The sequence below is a fragment of the Tamandua tetradactyla genome, chromosome 16, assembly GCF_023851605.1.
Source record: "Tamandua tetradactyla isolate mTamTet1 chromosome 16, mTamTet1.pri, whole genome shotgun sequence".
In the NCBI taxonomy this organism is placed as follows: Eukaryota; Metazoa; Chordata; class Mammalia; order Pilosa; family Myrmecophagidae; genus Tamandua; species Tamandua tetradactyla.
The window spans coordinates 16,911,078-16,934,452 of NC_135342.1; the positions used below are offsets into that span (position 1 = coordinate 16,911,078).

The window sequence follows — 23,375 nt, forward strand, 5'->3', positions numbered from 1 at the left end:
ATTGTAACCCATACCAAACTCTGAAATCTGTTCTACAACCAATTGCTGCAATGTGCTTTGAAATTTATTGTTTTTTCATATATATGTTATTTCTCACAAAGAAAAAAATTTTAAAGAGGAGGGGTATAACAGGGGATTTAACAAATGAGTATAACTGCCAAATCATTATATTGGTATTTATTTTGTCTCCCGTGTCTTGGAGCAGCTAGAAGAAAAAATGAAAAATTGTGGAACTATAACCTATACTAAACTTTAAAATCTATCCTATAAGTACTTGTTAAAATGTACTTGGAAATTTATTGCTTTTTGGTACATATGTTTTATTTCACAGTAAAAAAAAACAGATAAAATGGAATTCTAAAAAATGTTCAATTAACCCACAGGTAAGAAGAACAGAGAGAAATGAAAAACAGAGAGATCATACAGAAAGCAAAAAAATTAAATGGCAGACTTAAGCTCTAACATATCAATAACTATATTAAGTATAAATCATCTAAATTCACCAATTAAAAGACAAAGACTGGATCTATATGTTGTCCAAAAGAAGCTCACTCCAAAGATAACACTATTAGTTGGTTTGAAAAGTAAAAGGATAGAAAAATATATACAGGCAAATGTTATTCAAAAGAAAGCTAGAATGGCTATATCAGTGCCCAATGAAGTAGACCTCAGAGCAAAGCAAATGCCCCGGGACTGGGAAGGGCACTGTATAATGATAAGAAATCAATCAACGAAGAAGACATAGGAACCCTTAAGAGTGTATGCACTAAATAACAGAACTGCAGATATGTGAAGTAAAACCTGATACAACTGAAAGGGGAAATAAGCAAATCCATAATTACAGTTGGAGACTTGCACATCCCTTTCTCAACAATTCACAGAACAACCAATATGAAATTCAGCAAGTATATAGAAAAACTCAACCATACCCTCTACTGACAGGATATAAATGATATTTATAAAGCATCCCAGCCAACAATAGCAAAATATATGTCTTTTCCAAGTGCCCATGGAACATTTACCAATATAGACCATAAACTAGAACATAAAACAAATATCAAAAAGTTTAAAGGTATTCAAATCATGCAGAGTGTGTTCTTGGACTATAATGGAAGCAAACTAGAAATCAATAACAAAATAATAAAAGAAAAGTCTACAAATAAGTAAGTCAAAGAGGAAGCCACAAGGAAAATTTTAAAAATGCATTGAACTACATTATAATGAAACTATAACATTGAAAACAGAAAGACAAAACTGGAGTATTTCTGAGATAGAAATGTGTACCACTGAATCCTTACATTAGAAAAAAGAAAAGTCTCAAATCAGTATTTTAAACTTCAACCCTAAGAAACTAGAAAAAGAAAAACAAAATCAAAAGAAAGGCACTAATAAAGAGAAGGACAGAAGTCAACAAAATTAAAAACAGAAAACCAGAAAGATGAGGAAACAGAAACATAGCTGTTTGAAAAGATCAAGTAGATTGACAACTTTAGCTACCTCTAGCAAATCAAAGAAAAAAGAAAGAAGACACAAATTGTTAGTGTCAAGAATGAAACAGGATATCACCTATAAACTCTGCAGGTGTCAAAAGCCTTATCAGGAAATAGTACAAAGAACTCTACACACATAAATTTGACAACTTCAATGAAATGAACCAATTCCTGGAAAAGCATAAATTACCCCAACTCACCTATGAAATAGATAACTTGAATAACCTTATAACTATTAAGAAAATCAAATTCAAAATTTAAAAACTAAAAATGAAACTTCAGGCCCAGATGCTTTCATTACTACACATTTAAAGGAATTAACAATAATTTTACACCACCTTTTCCAGAAAATAGAAGATGAAGGAATACTCTCCAACTCATTTTATGAGGCCAATATCTCCCTGATACCAAAACCAGACAAAGACAGAAGAAAAAAAGAAAAAAATAGACCAACAGCCCCACCAAGAATACAAGCACTGTTAACAGAATACAAAGAAACAGAAGTCAGCAAAATATAAAAAGAACGGCATCCTATGTCTAAATGGGGTTTATTCCCGGGATGTAAGGCAAGTTCTATTTTTGAAAATCAATCAATGAAATCAACCATATTAACCGGCAAAAGAAGAAAAATCACATGGTACTAACAATTGACACAATAATAGCTTTTGACAAAGTTAGGAACTTATTCATGATAAAAACACTCAGAAAACTAGGAATAGCAGAGAACTTCCTCAATGCAACAAAAAGCATCTACAAAAAACCTGCAACTAATGTCAGACTTAAAGGAAAGAACTGGATGGTCCCCTAGGATTGCCAGGGAAGGATGTTACTTGTACCACTCTATTCAACAGTATTCAAGTCCTAGGCAGTGCAATAAGACAAGAAAAAGAAATAAAAGGTGCCCAAATGAAAAATGTAGAAATAAAACTCCTCCTACTTGCAGATACATGATGTTTGACATAAAAAATCACAAGTAATCTTTAAAAAATCAAACAAACAAAAACCTAGAACTAATAAGCAGATTCAGGGTGCATGTGTGGTTCAGTGGTAGAATGCCCGCCTTCCATGCAGGAGACCCAGGTTCGATTCCCAGACCATGCACCCAAAAAAAAAAAACCTTTCATCTATGTAAAATCTGTACACAAATGTTCATAATAGCTTTATTTGTAATAGCCAAGAACTGGAGAGTAAAACAGATGTCCTTCGAAAAGTGAATGGTTAAACAAAGTATACCATGGAATACTAGTCATGGATAAAAACAAATGAATTATTCATATATGCAACAACTTGGATGGGCCTTAGGATATGATGCTGAGTGACAAAAAGTTGATATCAAAAGGTCCCATTCTATAAGACTCATTCATATAGCATCACTGTAAATAATAAAACAGCAAAATTGCAAAGAAGGGCAGATTAGTGGTGGTTGGGGTTCATGACGAGGAGATGCATGGGGGCACAAGTACAGCAGAGGGAGGCCTTGGTGGCAAATGAGCAATTCTGGTTCTGGACTGCAGACTGCACATATAGTAAGAGATGCAGAGACAGAGACACATTGTTCCAACGTGAAGGTTCTGGTTTTGACAGTGTACAACAGGTATATAAGATGTAATCACTGGGGGGACCTGTGTGGAGGGTACATGAGACTACACCATACTATCTTTGCAACATCACTGAAACATATAATCATTTCAAAATAAAAAGTTAAAATAAATAATTATGAAGACATCCTTGTCATGGTACCTCTGGGTGTATTTCTAATAGCTTTCTTAAGGCTGACTACCAGGCTCAGAACTTTCAGAGTAAAGGGTTTCCACATTTTTAAGGTTTTATAAACTTGCCCTTCTGAAAGACTACACCAGAGCACACTAACCACCATCACTGCTTGGAATTCTCATTTCTCCGAACAATCACCAACAGTGGACACTCACATTCTTATCCATTTAAGTCAATCTGACATACAACAAAACAGTACTGGTTATTTAATATGCCCTGGTAACAAGCATCACTGAAAATATTTTCATACAATGCTTTATATCCTCATTTATTCATGCCCTTTGTTTACTTTTCTTTTGTGGGATTTGTCTTCTTATTGACATATAGGAACTACTTAGATATTTAAGGATACAAACTCTGCTAACTTCATATGTTATAATTTTTTTCCTTTTAGTCACTCCCCTTTTAAATTTATGTAAGGAAGTTATGACAGGGCTTCCAATTCAATAAAGGTAAGGTAATCCTCTTTCCTTCATGGATTTTGCATTTCTACAGCCTTTGAAAGCTTAAAATGCACAGGGCTCTGATCTGGAGTGATAGAAATATGCTGGAAGTGGATGGCAGTGATGGTAGCATTACACTGTCAATGCAAATAACAGCACTGAAATATGTATCTGAACTAACAAAAGGTAAAAGGAGAAATGTTAGATTGTATATATGATAATAGAATAAAATTTTCTTAAAATCCATGGAACTACACTATACAAACGGTGACCCCTACATTAAACCACAGACTATAGTTAATAGCACAATTATAAAATTAGTTGAAGCAAATGTTCCACATCAATGCAAGGTGTTAATAATAGGATGGTATATGGAAATCCTGTATTTTATGCATGATTGTTCCATAAATCCACAAATTTCCTAATAATTTTTTAAAAGTACTTTCTATTAAGAGATTGTAAAAATACCTTTTCTGCTATCATGCTTTAGTTTAATTTATTTCAGTCCATTCAAAATGCATGCTGATGTGTGACATGAAGTTAAAAAAAAAGGACTGCATGTGTCCCCTCCTCTGTCCAGTTCAACAGCTGAAAAGCAGGAGGCGGCCTGAGGGCATCAGGAGGTGACAACATCCAACCACACGTGCTGTGGTCCTACCGCCTCATCCTGAGAGCTGCTTTCTGAGAATATGACCCACCCACCTACAAGCCATTGAGGGGAGGCTGGCAGTAAGAACCCACCCACCTCCAGGCTGCTGGGTGGCCCAATGTCCAGGCAGACTTATCACAGTGGAGAGGTGAGACGCCAGCGTCATTTCCAGGTTCCCCTTCAGCCCCACCAGGGGAGGCAGCAGTGTTAGAAGATCTTTCACCTCCACAAACACAGGCCAGTGCTGGCAGGGAAAGAAGATAAATCCAAATCACATATTGGCATAGCTCTAGGAACTTCAGCAAGTCACTTCTTAGTCCCTTTAAAATGAAAGACTAAGTTGTTTCTTAAATTGCTTTAAACTGAAAATGAAATAATGATGAAGCTGTGAAATTTTCTTAACACTATCTAATGAATCAGTGTTAGCAGTCTTGAGCCAGCCCCCTTCTTTCTCTGGATAAGGGAGGTCTGGGCTAGGTCAGAGGTCTATTGATTGGGTCCAGCCTGTGAATATTCTTTATTTGGTCTGCACAATGTGTTTTATAGAACCATGAATTAGTTACCAATTTAAAAGGTAGGTCATACCTGTCTCCCACCTCCTCTGCAAACCAGCTTATTCATGCTTGCTTCCTCTCTTTACCTACACATGAGATCCAAAAACAAAAATAAGCTCTCTTACTCTCATCTGCCACCAAAGCTTTTCCTCTTGTGCTTGCCCAGCACCATGAAATTCTGAATGGTTTACCATACCCGCCCAATCACAACTCAGTGCTGTGCCAGCTGGCGTCCACTCCCGATGCCCCTGAATGACATTCCACAACATAAAGGAAGCAGTGGCCTCCAGATGGGCCAATCCACAGTCTCTTCTAACTTCATTCTGTCGTTCACTATGACATGACATTTCTTTCCTCTTAACACTCACCTAGCACTCACTGTGTGTGACGCACAGCTCTCAGCTCCCTCTGGTCTGGCTTCCCATATGGGAAGTGTCCACTCTCCCTAGGCCTCTACCAACCTCTCTAACTTTTGCCTCTTTGCCTCCGGGTGGGCCCTTAATCTTCCGCGGCCTTTGAATACTGACTTTCCTTAGGACTGCTCCTGCAGTTTGCTTATCTCTCCATACCCTCTCCCTCCCAAGGTTTCAGTTACCTTCCACTGCACACTGGGCCTAACCTTCCCAACACACACCCACATCTTTCAAGAGCCTAGAGGGAAGAGAGGTGGGAGGTGAGTCCTGACTCACGGTGGCCCCATCCTCCTCGCTGGCGGTTGTTTTAGATGTGGGGCTGCCATACAATTCTGACCAGTGAGCTCTGAGAAGCCATGTTTGGGCGCATCAACCAGGCACCATGCAACAAGAGGGGGGGCTATGCTGGGACAAAGTAAATAAACATAGAATGGTAGAGTGGAAAAATGGGAAGAACCCAGGTCCTGTATAACACTGTTAATGCAATGATTAACCAGTCCTAAAACTGCAATCTCTGGAGTTATTTATACAGATAATAAGTGTCCTTGTTTTTTTAAGTTACTTTGAGCTCACTTTCTGGTATTTATAGCTAAAAGCCCTCTGAATGGTAACAGCCTGTCCTATACTGATGACCCTATCATCTAGGATTTAGAACTAATTGTCCAACTCCTGATGGAATGCTGGATATCCCACAGGTGCCTCCCGAGTCCACGGGTACCACACACAAACCTCTCCTCCTGGCAGATGCCCATCTTCTCTTGCCCTGCCTACTGTGTTCACAGAGCCCTCCTACTCTGCTAGCCAGGACTTAGCCCCTCCTTGCTCCCCACAAGCAAGATGGGCGAATCCACAGTCTCTTTTTGGCTTACATCCAAGCCATCATAAGTGTTTTAGATCCCACCCAGGAAATATTTCCACTTTATTTCCCACTTTCCACACTGCCATCACCCTTTCCAGTTACACCTTAAAGATGCCCATGGCAGCCACTGGAAAGGAGGAAACCAACCAAAAATGTTTCTTGCACTTGGGGATGGGTGGGCCTGAATGATGGCCCAGCTCCCCAGACCGCCCTTGCTGCGTCAAGCCTCACCTACCTGCTGACCTTGACCCTGCCCCGGGGTTGAGCTCTGTTACCACGTCACTCAGACATTGATGGCCTTTCACTGCTAAGCACACTTCTGGGTGTGCATGCTACTCATATCCCCAAGAAACACACACGAGAATATTCACAGTAACATCAAGAACCGTCAAAATTGCTCTATAGTTAAAAAGCTATAATAGTGACAGAAAGTGGGATCGCATGGAGTACCCTGCTGGGTGCTGAAAATGTCCCTGATCTGGGTGGGGGTCACACAGCGTTACTTCAGGATGTTTCACCAAACTGTACATATATGAGCTGTGCAATTTTCTCCATGTATATGCTACGTACTTCAATGAAACAAATAAGTCCTTGCTTAAAAACAAAGAATAACAACAAAAACAATAATCCCTTAATCCTTACCCTTGCATTTGTTCTAAAATTAAAGCTCCTAAGCAGAGTATACAAAAATCTGTAGTGTTTCTGTGTAACAGTGATGAACAATCAGAAGAAGAAATCAAGAAAAAAATTTCATTTACAATAGCAACTAAAAAATCAAATATTTAGGAATAAATTTAACCAAGCATATATGAGACTTATACACAGAAAACTACAAAAAAAGTGCTAAAGCAAATCAGAGAGGACCTAAAGAAATGGAAGGACATTCCAAGCTCATGGATTGCAGGACTAGATATTGCTAAAATAACAATTCTACCCAAAACAATTTACAAACTTAACACAATCCCAGTAAAAATTCCAACAGCCTTCTTTGACAAAATGGAAAAACCAATCATCAGATTTAAATGAGAGAGTAAGGGATGTCAAATAGAAAAACTATCTTAAAAAAAGAATGAAGTCGAAGGATCCATAATTCCTGATTTTAAAACTAAAGCTACAGTGCTCAAATAGTGCATACTGGCACAAGGAGAGGCATACAGCACACTGGAATTGAATTGAGAATTCAGAAGCAGACCTTCAACAGTGAGGTGCGGCATTTAGTTCATCCTCCAGAGCAGCTAGTAAATAGCCAGGAATGACATAAAACAACTGCTGAGGGGACATCAGGGACCGGACACACAGGGTATACCGGTCTGGACAAGCTGGATCAGCTGAGACCTCACCCAGAACTGTGAGTCCCCCAAGCCATGGAGGCAGGTGCCCCCGCCCCCATGGACATAGCAGTCTGGTTCCCCACGGGAAAGGAAACAGGCTTTACTAGCAGCAGGAGCTCAGCTCAACCAAGCTCCAATTGTGGAATTAAGTAACACATTCTGATGACTAAAACAGGCCTGCAGCACAGATAAATTAAACCTGGGATAGGCACTAAAGGAACCAGGAGTTTTTGCCCTGACAGAGACAGGACAGGGCTGACAAAAAAAACACAGAGGCTTTTTCAGTTAGACCACACAAAATAGTGGAAAAGGGCTGGACCCCAAGAAAAAGGGGCCTGGAGATACAGAGAACCATGTTCAAGCTCAAGCTCTTGATTGGCAAAGCTTTGACAAGGCTTCTTTTCTTTAACTTCTTAACATCTCATTAGATCCTTAGATAGGCCTGCCAGCACTCTGAGGCTCCAGCACTGCCCCAGGCAAAGTAACTAGGCAGGTGAATGGGGTTAATTCCCTAAAGGGTGCATCTTTTCCAAGAAAAGGGAATTCAGGCCCCCGGAGCTGGAAAATAGAAGCAACATAAGCCCACCTACTACCCCAGCCTCTGTTTCAACTACACCCCAGCAGGGAGAGTCTGCTGAAGTTAAAGGGACCACATCACTTTACCCTGCTGGGAAGCTCCAGGCAGACAAGTGTCACATACTGGGCAGGATTGGAAAAGCATAGAGAGGCTTCAAAGGAAAGTCTGTCAACCTACTGGGTCTCCCCCTCAGGGAAACCTGATGCTAACTACTCTCTCCTCCTGAGCATGGTCCAGTCTGGTCTGGGAAAATCTGACTGGGGTCTCTAATATCTGAGGAGACCCACCTCAAAAGAGAAAAGGCTCCATATAGGCAGGGCAAGAAACAGAAAAACAAGAACTGAAAAATTCAAATCAGTTAAACAGAACCTATGAGAGAAGTCTAGAAAAAGTTGAAGTGAATGTCAAAGAACAGATAGAGAACAAAGCCATCCAGCAAGAAAATCCCAGGTAAAAGACTGAAAACAACCTCTAGAATAAACTAATTAAGGTAATCAAATGCCCAGATGCCAGCAGAAAATAATGAGTCATATTAGAAAAATTGAAGATAAGGCCCAGTCAAAGAAATAAACCAACACTTCAAATGAGATACAGGAGTTGAAACAACTAATTCAGGATGTTCGAACAAACGTAAAATGTCATCAAAAATCAATTCAAAGAACTGAGGGAAGATATGGCAAAAGAGATGAAGGATATAAAGACAACGTTGGGTGAACATAAAGAAGAACTTGGAAACTTGAAAAAACAAATCACAGAACTTATAAGAATGAAAGGACAATAGAAGAGATAAAAAAAATGGAAACCTACAACAACAGATTTGAAGAGGCAGAAGAAAAGATTAGTGAACCAGAGGACTGGACACCTGAAATCTGACACACAAAAGAAAATATATGGAAAATATAAGCAGGGTCTCAGGGAATTTAATGATAATAGGAAGCACAGGAATACATGCATTATGGGTGTCCCAAAAGAAGAGAAGGAAAAAGGAGCAGAAAGACTCATAGAGGAAATAATCACTGAAAATTTCCCATCTCTTATGAAAGACATAAAATTACAGATTCAAGAAATGCAGCATACTCCAGACAGAACAGGTCCAAACAGACCTATTCCAAGATACTTACTAATGAGATTGTCAAATGATGAAGAGAGAATTTTGAAAGCAGCAAGAGAAAAGCAATACTTACAAGGGAAGCCCAATAAGACTATGTGTGGATTTCTCAGCAGAAACCATGGAGGCAAGAAGGCAGTGGTATGATATATTTAAGATTGTGAAAGAGAAAATACCAACCAAGAATTCTATATCCAGCAAAACTGTCCTTCAAAAATGAGGGGGCTGATTAAAATATTTTCAGAAGTCATTGAGAGACTTTGTGACTAAGACACTGGTTCTACAAGAAATACTAAAGAAAGTACTACAGGCAGATAGGAAAAGACAGGAAAGAGAGGTCTGGAGATGAGTGTAGAAATGAAGACTATCTAAAGGTAAAACAAGAAAAAAAATTAGGTATATTTTTTTGACACATAAAATCCAAAAGACAAAATGCTAGAAGAAAGTACTGCCTTTAAAGTAATAACATTAAATGCTAATGAATTAAACTCTCCAATCAAAAGATGAGATTGGCAGAGTGGATTAAAAAATAGGACAAATCTATATGCTGTTTATAGAAAACTCACTTAAGTCCTAAGGATAAAAACAGATTGAAAGTTGTGCTGGTTTGAAAGGATTTATGCACCCTAGAAAAGCCAAGTTTTAATCCTAATCAATCTTGTGGAAACAACAGTTTCTTACAATCCCTACTTAGTACTGTAAGTTGGAAACTTGGTTAGGTTATCTCCACGGAGATGTGACTCAATCAATTGTGGGTATTAAACTTGATTAGATGGAGATGTGTCTCCACCCATTCAATGTGGGTCTTGATTAGTTTACTGGAATCCTATAAAAGAGGAGACATTTCTGGATACAGCTACTTTTGAGAACAAGGAGAGAGCTGCAGAACCACAACAGAAGGACAAGAGAACCACAGAGTCCACCAGCCAGTGACCTTTGGAGATGAAGAAGGAAAATGCCTCCTGGGGAGCTTCATGATGCAAGAGGCCTGGAGAGAAAATTAGCAGATGCTCCATCTTCACCGTGTGCCTTTCCAGCTGAGAGAGAGAGAAACACTGATCATCGTCAGCCTTCCTGAACCAAGGTATCTTTCCCTGGGTGCCTTAGATTGGACATTTCTATAGACTTGTTTTAATTGGGACAATTTTTCAGCCTTAGAACTATAAACTAGCAATTTATTAAGTCCCCCCTTTTTTAAAGTCATTCTATTCCGGTATATTGCATCCCAGCAGCTTCAAACTAGAATAGATTTTGGTAACCAGAGGAGTGGGGTGCTGCTGCTGTGGTTTGCAAATACCAAAAATGTTGGAAGAGCATTTGAAATGGATGAGGGGAAGACTTTGGAGGACTTGTGAGAAGCTTGACAGAGAAGGCTTAGAATGCTTTGAAGAGACTGTAGAATGTAGAATGTAGAAATGTGGATTCTAGGGTTGCCTCTGGCCAGCACTAGACAGAAATGAAGTGTGTGTTATTGCAAACTGGACAGAAGGCAATCCTTGTTTTAAAATCACAGATAATTTGGCAAAATTGAGAAGTGGCTTTGGCTGGAAGGCAGATTTTAAAAACCATGAACTTGGATATTCAGCAGAAGAGATTTCCAAATTAAATATGGAAAGTGCAGCCAGGTTTCTCCTCACAGCTTACAGTAAAATACAGCATGCTAGAGATAACCCTTGGGTACAAAGAAACCAGAAACTGATGTTCTGAAATATTCTGGGCTTCCAAAAGGGCCCAAGTCAGCCACAGCAGGGCTGGAGGGGACAGGCTGCCAGAAGCATCGCCTGCTGGGCAGGCCAGAAAAGTGGCCCTGGGAAACAAGGAGAAACAAAGGCTTTCTGGTGACTGTCCCGACCTTCTCTCTCAGGCCTGCAGACCTGGTCTGCACCCACTGTACAGGTACCCGCTTTGGCTGGAAATGGTGAGCAAGAAACCACAAAGAGCCTTAACACAAACTTGCCAGAACAAAATCCTAGACAAGAGAGAAACCAACATGCAGTAAAACCATCAGGATAATGAGATCCCCAGACCAGCAAAAAACACAAGCCACACTAAGAAACAGAAGATGTGACCCAGTCCAGGGAACAAATTAAAGTCAGAGGAGACACAGAACATGGAGCAGTGAATCAAAGATGTCCAGACAAACCTGCTAAGTTGATTTAAGGTGACAGTTAAGGAGATAGAGGGCATCAGGAAGACGACGGGACATGTCTGTGACAGCTGCCCACACCCAGCCCCATGCCACACCTGGCACCAGGTACTGGCACCTGAGTAGGCTCACCCTGGCCCTTGGCCCCCCACAACTGCATGGGACCCTCCCTCTCCCCCACCCTCAGGCCCCCACAACTGCATGGGCAGCCCACCTCCCCCTACCTTCGGCACTCCCCACCTTCACGGGCACCCCTCCACCCACCCTCGGCCCCCCACACCTGCATGAGACACCATCCCCCCACCCTCAGCACCCCACACCTGCACGTGCACCCCTCCCCCCCACCCTTGGCCCCCACACCTGCATGGGCAGCCCCCCTCCCCCACTTCCCTGGCCCTCATCATCTCCTGCAGCTGCTGACCTACAGCCCACTCTTCTGGTACCTCCGGCCCCTACACCACGTCTCCAGGCTCGGGAGGGCAATGCCCACCAGGGGCTGCTGCTCTCCAGACCTTGTCTGGGGCCTGGGGGCTTGAGGGGACTCAGAGGCCAGGCGGGAGTGTGGGGACAAGCTGGCCACTGGGCATGTCAGAAGATAAAATATCCATCCACTTACAAACTGTGATGGTGAAACACTAACAATAGGGAAAATTTGGTGACTGCCTGCTAGATGCTGCCACTGAAAATCATTTAGATTTGAGGGTTTTGAGGCATGTGAGGGAGCAGCTGCTCCACCTGTCATTCGCATACCTAAGAAGCAAGGGGCAGTCACCTGGTCTGCCACGGGGACTGGCAGATGCTGTCCACTCTGCCTGACACAACCTAGGGGCAACAGGGCTGTTCAAACACCTGATGAAGCGGCTGGAGCCACACAGTCCATTCATATGGGCAAGAAGTCTTGAGCTAGAATAACTAGGAACAGTGTCATGAGAGTTTACCCATTTTTATAATTATTACTTCATAATGAAATTACATTACAACATGGGTGAATGATTTGTTACTATAACTAGCTTTAATACTTTAATTCACCTTGTATAACTACCGAATTTTGGAGTTCTGAAAGTATGCAATCTTTATTTTGGTTAAATTATAAACATGTTAAATATTAGAAAATAGGTAATATGCTAAAACAATGTATTTTACCTTATATTTGTTCAGTGGCATTAGCAAAATGTCTTCATACAAACTTCACATCTGCTTACCTATATGGTAGATTAAAAAGCTATTATCCCTGTTTGGTCTGGGTGACAGCAGGAATCTAAAAGGGGACTGTCTAGGCTGTGCAACTAATTAGAAGATCCGGTGTGAGAACACAAATTTTATCACTACAAGTTAAATGTTCAAACTGAAACTGGAAAATTATGAATATCTTAATTTAGAGTAGTAATTAAATATGGATGTTATGCTGGTTTGAAAGTGTTGTGCACACCAGAAAAGCCATGTCCATTAATCTTGTTCAATACTGTGGGGTACAAGAGGCAAACACTGGCAAAACTGAAGGGAGTAATAGAATATATCTACAATAATAGTTGGAAACTTCCCTATTGGTCTCCTAGTCTATCACTAAGGAAACAGAGAACTTGAATAACATGATAAATAAACTGGACCTAACAAACATATACAGAACACTGCACCTCAAAACAGCAGGTTATACATTCTTCTTAAGTGCACATGAATCATTCTTCAGGATAGACCACATGTTGGGTGACGAAGTAAATTTCAATAAATTACAAAGATTGGAACTATACAAAACATCTTCTCCAACCATTATGGAATGTAACCGGAAATCAACAACAGGCAGAGAACAGGAAAACTCACAAATATATGAAACTTGAACAGCACGCTCTCAAACAATGTGTGGGTCAAAGAAGAAACTGTAAGAAAATTCAGTAAATATCTTGAGACAAATGAAAATGAAACACAACATACCAAAATTATGAGTTGCGGTGAAGACAGTACTGAGAGGGAAATTTATAGCCCTAAATGCCCACACAAAAAAGAAAGAGCTGGGCAGTGGGATGGTGGCTCAGTGGCAGAATTCTCGCCTGCCATGCCAGAGACCCAGGATCAATTCCTGGTGCCTGCAGATACAAAAAAAAAAAAAAGAAAAGAAAAAAAGAGCTAAAATCAAAGACTTAACCGAACACTTATAGAAACTACAGGAAAAAAACAAACTAATCTCAAAACGAGCAAAAGGAAAGAAATAACAAATATTAGAGGAGAAATAATTGAAATTGAGAACAAAAAAATAATAATAATCAATAAAACAAAAAGTTGGCTACTGAGAAGATCAATAAAATTGACAAACTCTCAGCTAGAATAACAAAGAAAAGAAAAAGAGAAGATGCAAATAAATAAAATCAGAAATGAGAGGGGGTCATTACCACTGACCCCATATAACTAAAATGATCATAAGAGGATGCTATGAATAACTGTATACCAACAAATTAGACAATTTGGATGAAATGGACAAATTCCTAGAGAAATACAAACAATCTACACTGACTTGGAAAAAAATAGAAGACCTTAACAAACTAATCCAACATAAAGAGACTGAATTAGTCAACAAAAACCTCCCAACAAAGTGGAGCCCAGGACCAGATGGCTTCATGGGGGAATTTTACCAATTATTCCAGGTAGAATTAATACCAATCCTGTTCAAAGCCTTCCAAAAAATTGAGGTGGAGAAAATGCTAACTAACTCATTCTGTGAATCCCACATCACCCTAATACCAAAGGCAGATGAGGGTACAACAAGAAAATAAAATTACAGACCAATCTCTCTACTGAGTACAGATACAAAAATCCTCATCAAAATACTTTCAAATTGAATCCAGCAGCACATTAAAAGAATTATACAACGTGACCAAGTGAGGTTATTCCAGTAATGCAAGGGTCATTCCATGCAAGGAAATCAATTAGTATAATACATTAACAAACTGAAGGGAAAAAAAACACATGATATCTCGATCAATGCAGAAAAGGCATTTAACAAAATTCAGAATCCTTTCTTGATAAAAATACTTTGAAAGACATAAATAGAAGGGAACTTCTTCAACATGATAAAGGGCCTATATGAAACACCCACAGCTAACATCAAACTCAATGGTGAAAGAGTGAAAGCTTTTCCTCAAAGATTGTGAACAAGCCACCACTGTTACTCAACCTCATGCTAGAAGTTCTAGCTAGAGCACTTAGGCAAGAAAAAGAAATAAAAGACACCCAAATCAGAAAGGAACAAGTAAAACCTTCACTATTTCAGACAATATGATCCTATACTTAAAAAGTCCCCCCAAAATCTACAAAAACACTACTAGAGCTAATAAACAAGTTCAGCAAAGTAGAGTCATACAAAATCAACACCCTTGGCCCCCACACCTGCATGGGCAGCCCCCCTCCCCCACTTCCCTGGCCCTCATCATCTCCTGTGGAGTTCATCCAGACCCCTCCATGGGAATCATCGGCTTCACAGCCTGCCCTGTGGATTCTGGACTCTGCGTTCCCACGGCCTTATTCAATGTCATGGTATTCCACACAGCATTGCTCCTAATCAAGGAACACACTTCATAGCAAATGAAGTGCAGGAATGGACACATGCTCATGGAATCTCCTGGTCTTACCATGTTCCCCATCATTTAGAAGCTGCTGGATTGATAGAACAGTAGAATAGTCTTTTGAAAACTCAATTACAGTGCCAACTAGGTGGCAATACCTTGAAGGGCTGGGGTAATGTTCTCCAGAAAGCTGTGTATGCTCTGAATCAGCATCGGCTGTATGGTGCTGTTTCTCCCATAGCCAGGATCCATGGGTCCAGAAACCAAGGGGTGGAAATGGGAGTGGTACCACTTGCTATTACCCCTAGTGATCCACTAGGAAAATTTCTGCTTCCTGTCCCTGCGACCCTAAGCTCTGCTGGTCTATAGGTTTTAATTCCAAAAGGGGGAGTGCTTCCACCAGGAGAAACAACAATGATTCCATTGAACTGGAATCTAAGACTGTCACTTTGTCACTTTGGGTTACTCATTTGCCTGGATCAACAAGCCAAGAAAGGGATTACATTACTGGGTGGGGTGATTGACCCTATCAGGGGGAAATAGGACTGCAACTACACAATGAAGGTAAAGAAGAGTTTTCTTGGAATATAGGAGATCCCCTAGGGTGTCTTTTAGTACTACCATGCTCTGTGATTAAAATCGATGGAAAACTGCAACAACCCAATCCAGGAAGCCATTCACTACCAATGGCTCTGAAACTTCAGGAATGAAGGTTTGGGTCACCCCAGCAGGCAAAGAACCACGGGCAGCTAAAGTGCTTGCTGAGGGTGAAGGGAACATGGAATGGGTAGTGGAAGAAGGTAGTGATAAATATGAACTTCGACCATGTAATCAGTTACAGAAATGAGGACTGTAATGCTGTTTTTGTTCATGTTATACTATTTAAGTTGTAAGATATCAGGTTTAAGAATGAATATTACCCAGGACTTGCACCCTATTCTGGAGAGATTTAATGTGTTTCCAGTTATATGCAGGACAGTTGAGTATTGTTAGGTGAAAGAAAAATATGTGTTTTATTGTTCTTTATTTAGAAATTAGGTATAGATTAAGGTGATATGTATAGCTGCCAAGTTGACAAGGGGTGGACTGTCAGGTCAGGTGGTGGTACCTGTTTGTCTGGTTGGGCAAGTGCTGGCCTGTCTGCTGCGATGAGGACATTTCATAGAATTAAATCAAGATCATGTCAGCTGCATCCACAGCTGATTCCATTTGTAATCAGCCAAGGGGAGTGTCTTTGCAAGGAGTGATGCTTAATCTAATCACTGGAAGCCTTTTAAGGAGGATTCAGAAGAGACAGGCTCTCTTCCTGCTTTGGCCAGTGAGCCTCTCCTGTGGAGTTCATCCAAACCCTCCATCAGAATCGTTGGCTTAACAGTCTGCCCTGCAGATTTTGGACTCTACATTCCCATGATTACGTGAGATACTTTTATAAATTTTATATTTGCGAGTGTTTCTTGTTGATTCTGTTTCTCTAGAGAACCTTAACTAATACAGACATGAATATTCTTTTTATTCCTAAAAAGAAACATAAATGGCTAAAAAAAAGCACATGAAAAAAATGCTCAACTTCATTAGCTATTAGGAAAATGCAAACAAAATCATGAGATATTTCATACCAACTAGAAATGGCCAGTAATAAAAAGAAAGAAAGAAAGAAAGAAAACTACAAGTGTAGGAAATGATGTGGAGAAATAGAAACACTTGTTCACTGCTGGTGGGAGTGTAAAATGGCACAGCCACTGTGGAAGACAGTTTGGCATTCCCTCAGAAAGCTAAGTACAGAATTACCATATGATCTGGCAAGCCCACTACTAACTAGGTAAATACTCAGAAGAACTGAAAGCAGGAATGCAAACAGACATTTGCACACTGACGCTCACAGTGGCATTATGTACAAATGCCCAAAGATGGAAGCAACCCAAATGTCCATCAACTGATGAATGGATGAGCAAACTATAATGTGTGCACATGATGGACTATTACTCAGCGTGAGAAGGAATGTCCTGATGCATACGACATGGATGAATCTGAAGACATTATGTTGGGTGAAATAGGCCAGATGCAGAAGGACAAATAACCTTTGATCTCAGTATTATGACTAAGTACAATGGGCTAATTCATGGAGTTATTAACTGGAACATGGGTTACCAAAAGGTAGAGGAAGAGAGAGGATGGGTGACTGGTACTTAATTTGTGCAGAACTTTAAAATAAGGTTGATTGTCAATGTCTGGAAATGGATAGAGGTGATAACACGTTAATTATCATGTGTGTATCAGCAGTGAATCGTGTGTGTGATAGTGATTTAAAGGGGAAGTTTAGGGGCCGTGGGTGTCCCTGGAAGGGAAGCCAGAGGATGAAATGTGGGGCTCTGTAATACAGGATCCCTCAGTGGACGGCGAAGGTGGTTATCATACAAACACAAGAATGTCTTTCCCTGAGCTAGAACAAATACATGGCCCTAATACAAGGTGTTGATAATAAGGTGGTATATGGGGGAAATGCGGCTAAGGCAAACTATGGACTAGGGTTAACAGTAAGACCTAATGTCCTTCCACCAGCACTGACAAAGGTGCCACATTGGAGCTAAGTGTGAAGAACGGCTGGGTAGAAGGGGCACAGGGTTTTTCTTTTCAGAGCTGCAGAAATGTTTTAAAATTGATTGTAGCAGCAATCACAGCTCTGTGACTTCACTGAGAGCCATGGTGGATTCCATGGTGTGTGACTAAAACTGTGTGGAAAAAACAAAGCCGCAGGGCACTGTCTGGCATCTGTACCAGGCCCCTCTCCCTGCAGGGGTGACTCAGTGGGTTGCCTCAGCACAGGTGCTGTGGGAGCTGTGGCCTCAGCTCCTGCCGTGGATTCTGTCCTGGGCACCCTTATCAGAGTCCCAGCTCACCAGGTCCCTGAGGCACCAGGCCTGCCACCCTGCCTGCACCCCAGCCTACCTTCACCCCAGCCCACCATCACCCCACCTGCAGCCCTGCCTGCACCCCAGCCTACCTTCACCCCAGCCCACCATCACCCCACCTGCAGCCCCGCTTGCACCCCAGCCCACCGTCACCCTGTCTGCAGCCCCACCTGCACTCCAGCCCATCGTCACCCCACCTGCAGCCCCACCTGCACCCCAATCCACTGTCACCCCACCTGCAGCCCCACCTGCACCCCAGTCCACCATCACCCCACCTGCAGCCCCGCCTGCACCCCAGCCCACCTGCACCCCAGTGCGCTGGAGTGTGCAAGCAGAGGTGGCCAGCAGGCACACTGAGGAACCAAAGGGCCAGCTGGCCACGGCGGGAACTGACCCTTCCCAAGTCTGAAACAGACACCCGAGGAGATGCCACACAGCCATTAAACAGACGCCATGTGTCCTTACAAACATGAAAGGTGAGCACTGTCTGGAAGGGCAGATGGAAAGGCAGCCTCATGTAGTCTGAGCTCTATATACATTTACCCAGAGAAAATAATCCTGACTGATACACACCAAAACACTGGGACCAGTTCTCTACAGCTGCGAAATGATGGCATCCCGCCTCCTTCACTGATGCCCTTGTTTTTCAGTTTTTCTAGAAGAATCTGCTAGCTGCAGTGGACACTGAAGTGGGCAGACACCAGACCAGCATCTCTCACTCTCGGCAACCTCCCAGTGCTTGGATGAGAGATGCAGCTGTGGGGCTATGCCCCTCACCTGCCCCCTGCAGCCACTCCCTGGGACCGCTCCCTGCAGACACAGCCCCCACATCTGCTCACTGGCCTGAGCCCCCAGCCCAGGGACTGGACAGGGTGCACAATAGCTCTGCCTGGAGAAAACAGAACCTGCAACCCCAGAGGGCCCCCCATGAGCCCGCCCTCACCTGCCTTGGTGTTGGGTCCCCACAGCCACCTGAGAGCTGGGTGCTTTCGTGATGCCTCTTTCCCAGATGAGGAAACTGAGGCAGCAAGTGAGGGAATGGTTTACACAGCTGGTGGGTGCAGAACCCAGGACTGGAAACTTCTAGCTCCTGCCTGATTAGCCGAGCTCATTAGAAGGAAAGCAGTTGGACCTCCAGGTTTAGGTGCCCTGTGGACATGTCTGCCGGTCCAGCTAAACCTGGGGGCGGCCGGGCCCCAGGGGGCTGGGCTCACTTGAGAGGCCCCTCCCATCCCATCTGGGGTCCCACAGCCACCCCACCCACCAGGCCCCAAGACAAACCCTGCAAACCCTGGTACGCACCTGGACTGTGTCCATCACCAAGCCGGCAGCCAACACGCCGAAGCCGGACAGGAGGACGGGCCCCAGGACCTGGCACGTAACGGTGAGACCCGACTCGGGGAAGAGCCCGTCGGGGGCCCAGGTGAGCGCACAGCTGAAGCCTCTGAGCTTCCTGCCGTGGAAGCGGAATTCCAGGTTCAGCTGGGTGGCCACCATCCTCAGACTGGCGCCACACTGCTGGGAACAGACGCATGTCCATCCCCTTTCCTCCTTGCCCACAAGGACACGTTTCCAAAGAAGCAGGGGATTCCCAGCCAGCAGGTGCCTGCCTCTCTCATGAGCCAGAGAGGGTGAGGGGTAAATAAAGTCCTGTGTGACTTAAGTCTCCTTCCAGAGGCAGCTGCCAGTAACCACCATGGACTCCCTGCGGACAGTGGCTGGTATGTGGGCGGGAGCACCTTGGCCAGTGCAATCTAGGGAGGCTCACTGTTCCTTGGCCCCGACCTTGACACCGAGCTGTGCTGGCTCTGGCTGGACACGAGAGGACGCCCACATAAGGCCTTGGCAAGCATCCCCCGCAGAGGCTGCAAAAGGCTGCCCACCTCTGCACGTGTGCCCCAGTTTCCCACCTCTGTGTGTGTGCCCCAGCTGCCCGCCTCTGTGCCCCAGCTGCCCACCTCTGCACGTGTGCCCCAGTTTCCCACCTCTGTGTGTGTGCCCCAGCTGCCCACCTCTGCATGTGTGCCCCAGCTGCCCACCTCTGTGCGTGTGCCCCAGCTGCCTGCCTCTGCCATGTGCCCCAGCTGCCTGACTCTGCACATGTGCCCCAATTGCCCACCTCTGCCATGTGCCCCAGCTGCCTGCCTCTGCATGTGTGCCCCAAATGCCCGCCTCTGCCATGTGCCCCAGCTGCCTGCCTCTGTGCATGTGCCCCAGCTGCCCATCTCTGTGCTTGTGCCCCAGCGGCCGGCCTCTGTGCGTGTGCCCCAGCTGCCCGCCTCTGCATGTGTGTCCTAAGCTGCCTCTACTCTTGGCAGAAAAGGGTCTGGGAAGACACCAGCCAGCAAGGTCCTGTCTTCTCAAGCCAGGGTTCCAGCACAGCCCCACAAGGAGTTTGTTCCCTCAAGGTCAAGTTTCCAGGAAGGAAGCCCAATCTGCAGTCAGTGGACTTGAGGTTTCAGGAGCCTAGAGGCATAACACTTGGCAGAGCACTTCCACAGCGACCCTCACTTTCCTCCTCTACAACAGCTGGACCTGTAGGCAGCCACTGGCCAGGGCACACAGTGGCTCTCAGGGACCACTGGTGTCCTTGTCCATTCCACAGCAGCAGGGATAGGAGGTCCAGACCTGAGGGCAGGCTGCAGCAAGCTGAAGCCACCACTGAGGCTTGACCTGGGCCAGCCCTCACCCCTAATGGCCAATCTCTCCAATGCCCAAGTCTAAACACCCCCGCATGGCATTCAGAGCCACAGTCTTGACACAGCTGATTCCTGCAAGTGTAGCCCCCTCCTCATAACCTCCAGACACACTTCTCCAATACCTGTTCCCTCAAAACCTCTCACCACACCTTTTCCACCAGCCATCTACTCCTTCAACCAACAAACATCTCTAACCTCCTTCACAGAGTCGGGCACCATGTGCTCTAAGAATCGCCAGCACACTTCACATTGAGAGGTGGAGGTTTTGTCCCTTCCCCAGTAATGTGGAACTTATTTGACCACAGTGAAAGAGACTCTTTGCTGGTCAGTTTCTTGGCCCAGAGCTTAAGAAACAGGCAGTGTCCACTTCCTCTATTTTGACACCCAGCCTCCATGCTGTAGGGAAGGCCAAGCAGTCACATGCAGAGCAGGTGTCCCAGCCAGTAGCTCCACAGCAGCCCACCGACCTTGCGGGTAGATGAGCCACCTCTGGGCACAGCCCCCAGTAGTCAGTGCAGCTGATGATGCTGCATAGAGCAGACACAGCCGTCCTTGCTGAACCCTACCCAAATTGCAGAGTTGTGATCAAACTGAGTATTACCCACTACATTTTGGTACAAAGCAATCACTGGAACATTTAGGCAAACTCATCCCCACCTTATACCAACTCCCAATTGATCTTCCCTGAATGTTCAGACTATCCATCCAATCCCTTCCTGAAGAAGGATAAGTTCCTCAAACTCAACTAGTATTCCATGATCATTTCTTCCAAAACCACTTTCCCCAAGCTTCCTGCTCCAGTGAATGACCTACCGGAAACCTAAGCCTCACCAACACCCCACTGCCACCACCACTGCCTCAACTGCACCTGGTCTGTCTATCCGCAGGTCTCTCCCGGATCATTCTCTCCTCCAGCTCAGGGCTGCTGCCTTTGCCCCTGTTACCTACCAACCCACCCCCTGCCAACAGCCATGCCTCATATATAAAAAGTTCCTATGTATCAATAAGAACCACTCCATAAAAACATGGGCAACAATATAAACAGAAATGTCAAGAGATACTCAACTTCACTCACTCATAATAAGGAATGCAAATTACCTGACAGTGACCGTGGCACGCAACCTTCTAACATGCACCCAATGGCCTCTTGCCCCTGTTCTCCAGGCTCTTGGCCTCTGTCCCTTGAGTGAGGCATGAACCCATGACTTGCTTCTCACCCACAGAAGCAAAGGGATGAGATGTCATTTCTGTGATTAGGTTACAAAAGATCGTGGTTTCTGTAACTTTGCAGCAAAGTGCACCCTTTGAAGGAGCAAGCTGGGTTTTGGAGCTCTCCACCTGGGAGAAAACCGCTGGGGGCCTCTGGGCAATTGCCGGGGGAGGAGCTGGCACCTTGAGTTCAACAACCTGTGGTGAGTCAAATCCTGCCACCAGCCTTGAGGTGAGCTTGGAAGACAACAGCCTGGGCAGTGCCTCGGCTGCTGCATCGGAAGATACCCTTGAGCAGAACACCCAGCTGTGCACAGGTTCCTGGCCCGCAGGGACCCAAGAGGAGAAGCGTGCACGGCTTCACGCTGCGAGGCCTTGGGATAATCTGTTACACAGCACAGAAGCTCTCACCATGAAACACCAATCCCACAGAGAGGCTGTTGAAGACCAAAAACGTGGAAGTGAATTGTGCTGGAGAGTGCTGGGGAGGCCAACCCCTGGGGGCCGCGTGAGAACGTCTGTTATCAAAGTCACATATGCGTGAGATTCTACTCGCAACATTCACCCCTGGCCTGCTCAGATGTGTGCAAAACAACGTGTCATAATTATTCACTGCAGCATTTGTCAGAAATAAACTTGAAAGTGCATCAGAAAGGAATGGTTAAGTAAATATTGGTCCATCTGTATATGGAATACTGAGCAACTATAATTTTAAAAAGGAAGCCCTTAATGTACTTATAAAGAAAATCTCCAAGATATACGGGATATGGCTCCACCATCTGGCTCCTCACCTTTACGTGATACAGCGTCTCAACATGATCTATCAGTCTGTATGACTGTCTGTAGCTGAGTGTGTATTTAATTTGTATGTACATGTGTGATGTGTAACTCATTTTAGGAGAGGAAGTCTGATAGAATGGACACTCGCTGGTGCTGAGAAAAGACCTCAGGGACGGGACGAGAAGGGATGAGGGCAGTAGAGTGGCTGGAGCGAGAGGTGACAAAGCGATGGGGAGGTATTCTCTGAGATGGGAGCCTCCCGAACTCTTGAAGTAGCAGGAGAAGACCCGCCGGGACATGAGCCTGGAGGGCCTGGTCACTGGGAGAAGGGAGAGACTTGGCGGTTGTAGTGCAAACATGAGGACAGGTCAGTCACAGTGGATACCAGGGTTACAACCTGACACGCAATAATCCTGGGGTCTGACAAGGTCCCAGTGGAAACCAGGGCAGAGCTGGCATGGGGGTCATGGGAGGCTGTGACTCTAAGAACTGGCACCCTGGGCTTAGGGGAGGACACTCGACACCTGGGACAGCAGCTGGGCGGCCCACTAGGGGCGTGAGGTCGTGTGAACAAGAGGGAGTGGCCGAGGCTGTGGCAAATGGAGAGAAGACGCCCACCTAAAGGGCAGTTCCTGCTGAGCAGGACCTCAAGGGTAGTGCGGTTCCAGCGTCGCAGGAGAAAACAGAAATTGAATTTCTTAGGTGAAAACTCATGATCTTCAGATGTTGATTTAAAAACATTTAGACCCCCAGCCTTACAGTTACAAAGTGGCAGAGCCCTTGCCCCTCCCTCTCACTGACCACTAGTACAGCAATCCACCCAATTTTTTTTACCCTACATCCCCCTTCCTTATTATTTATTTATATATTTTTTGGCCCTA

General features: G+C 44.2%; 1 protein-coding gene and 1 pseudogene across 2 annotated transcripts in view; one reads left to right on the top strand and one right to left on the bottom strand.

The window, feature by feature from the left end:
* The window catches only part of LOC143658983 (multiple C2 and transmembrane domain-containing protein 1-like), a 484,136-nt pseudogene that overhangs the window by 157,672 nt on the left and 303,089 nt on the right, over window positions 1-23,375 (top strand). The window lies entirely within an intron of this gene.
* The window catches only part of LOC143658985 (solute carrier family 41 member 3-like), a 55,914-nt gene that overhangs the window by 18,936 nt on the left and 13,603 nt on the right, over window positions 1-23,375 (bottom strand). Inside the window, 2 exon segments of the mRNA XM_077131464.1 lie at window positions 4,365-4,367; window positions 4,495-4,599. Of these exon segments, the coding sequence (XP_076987579.1) occupies window positions 4,365-4,367; window positions 4,495-4,599 (108 nt within the window).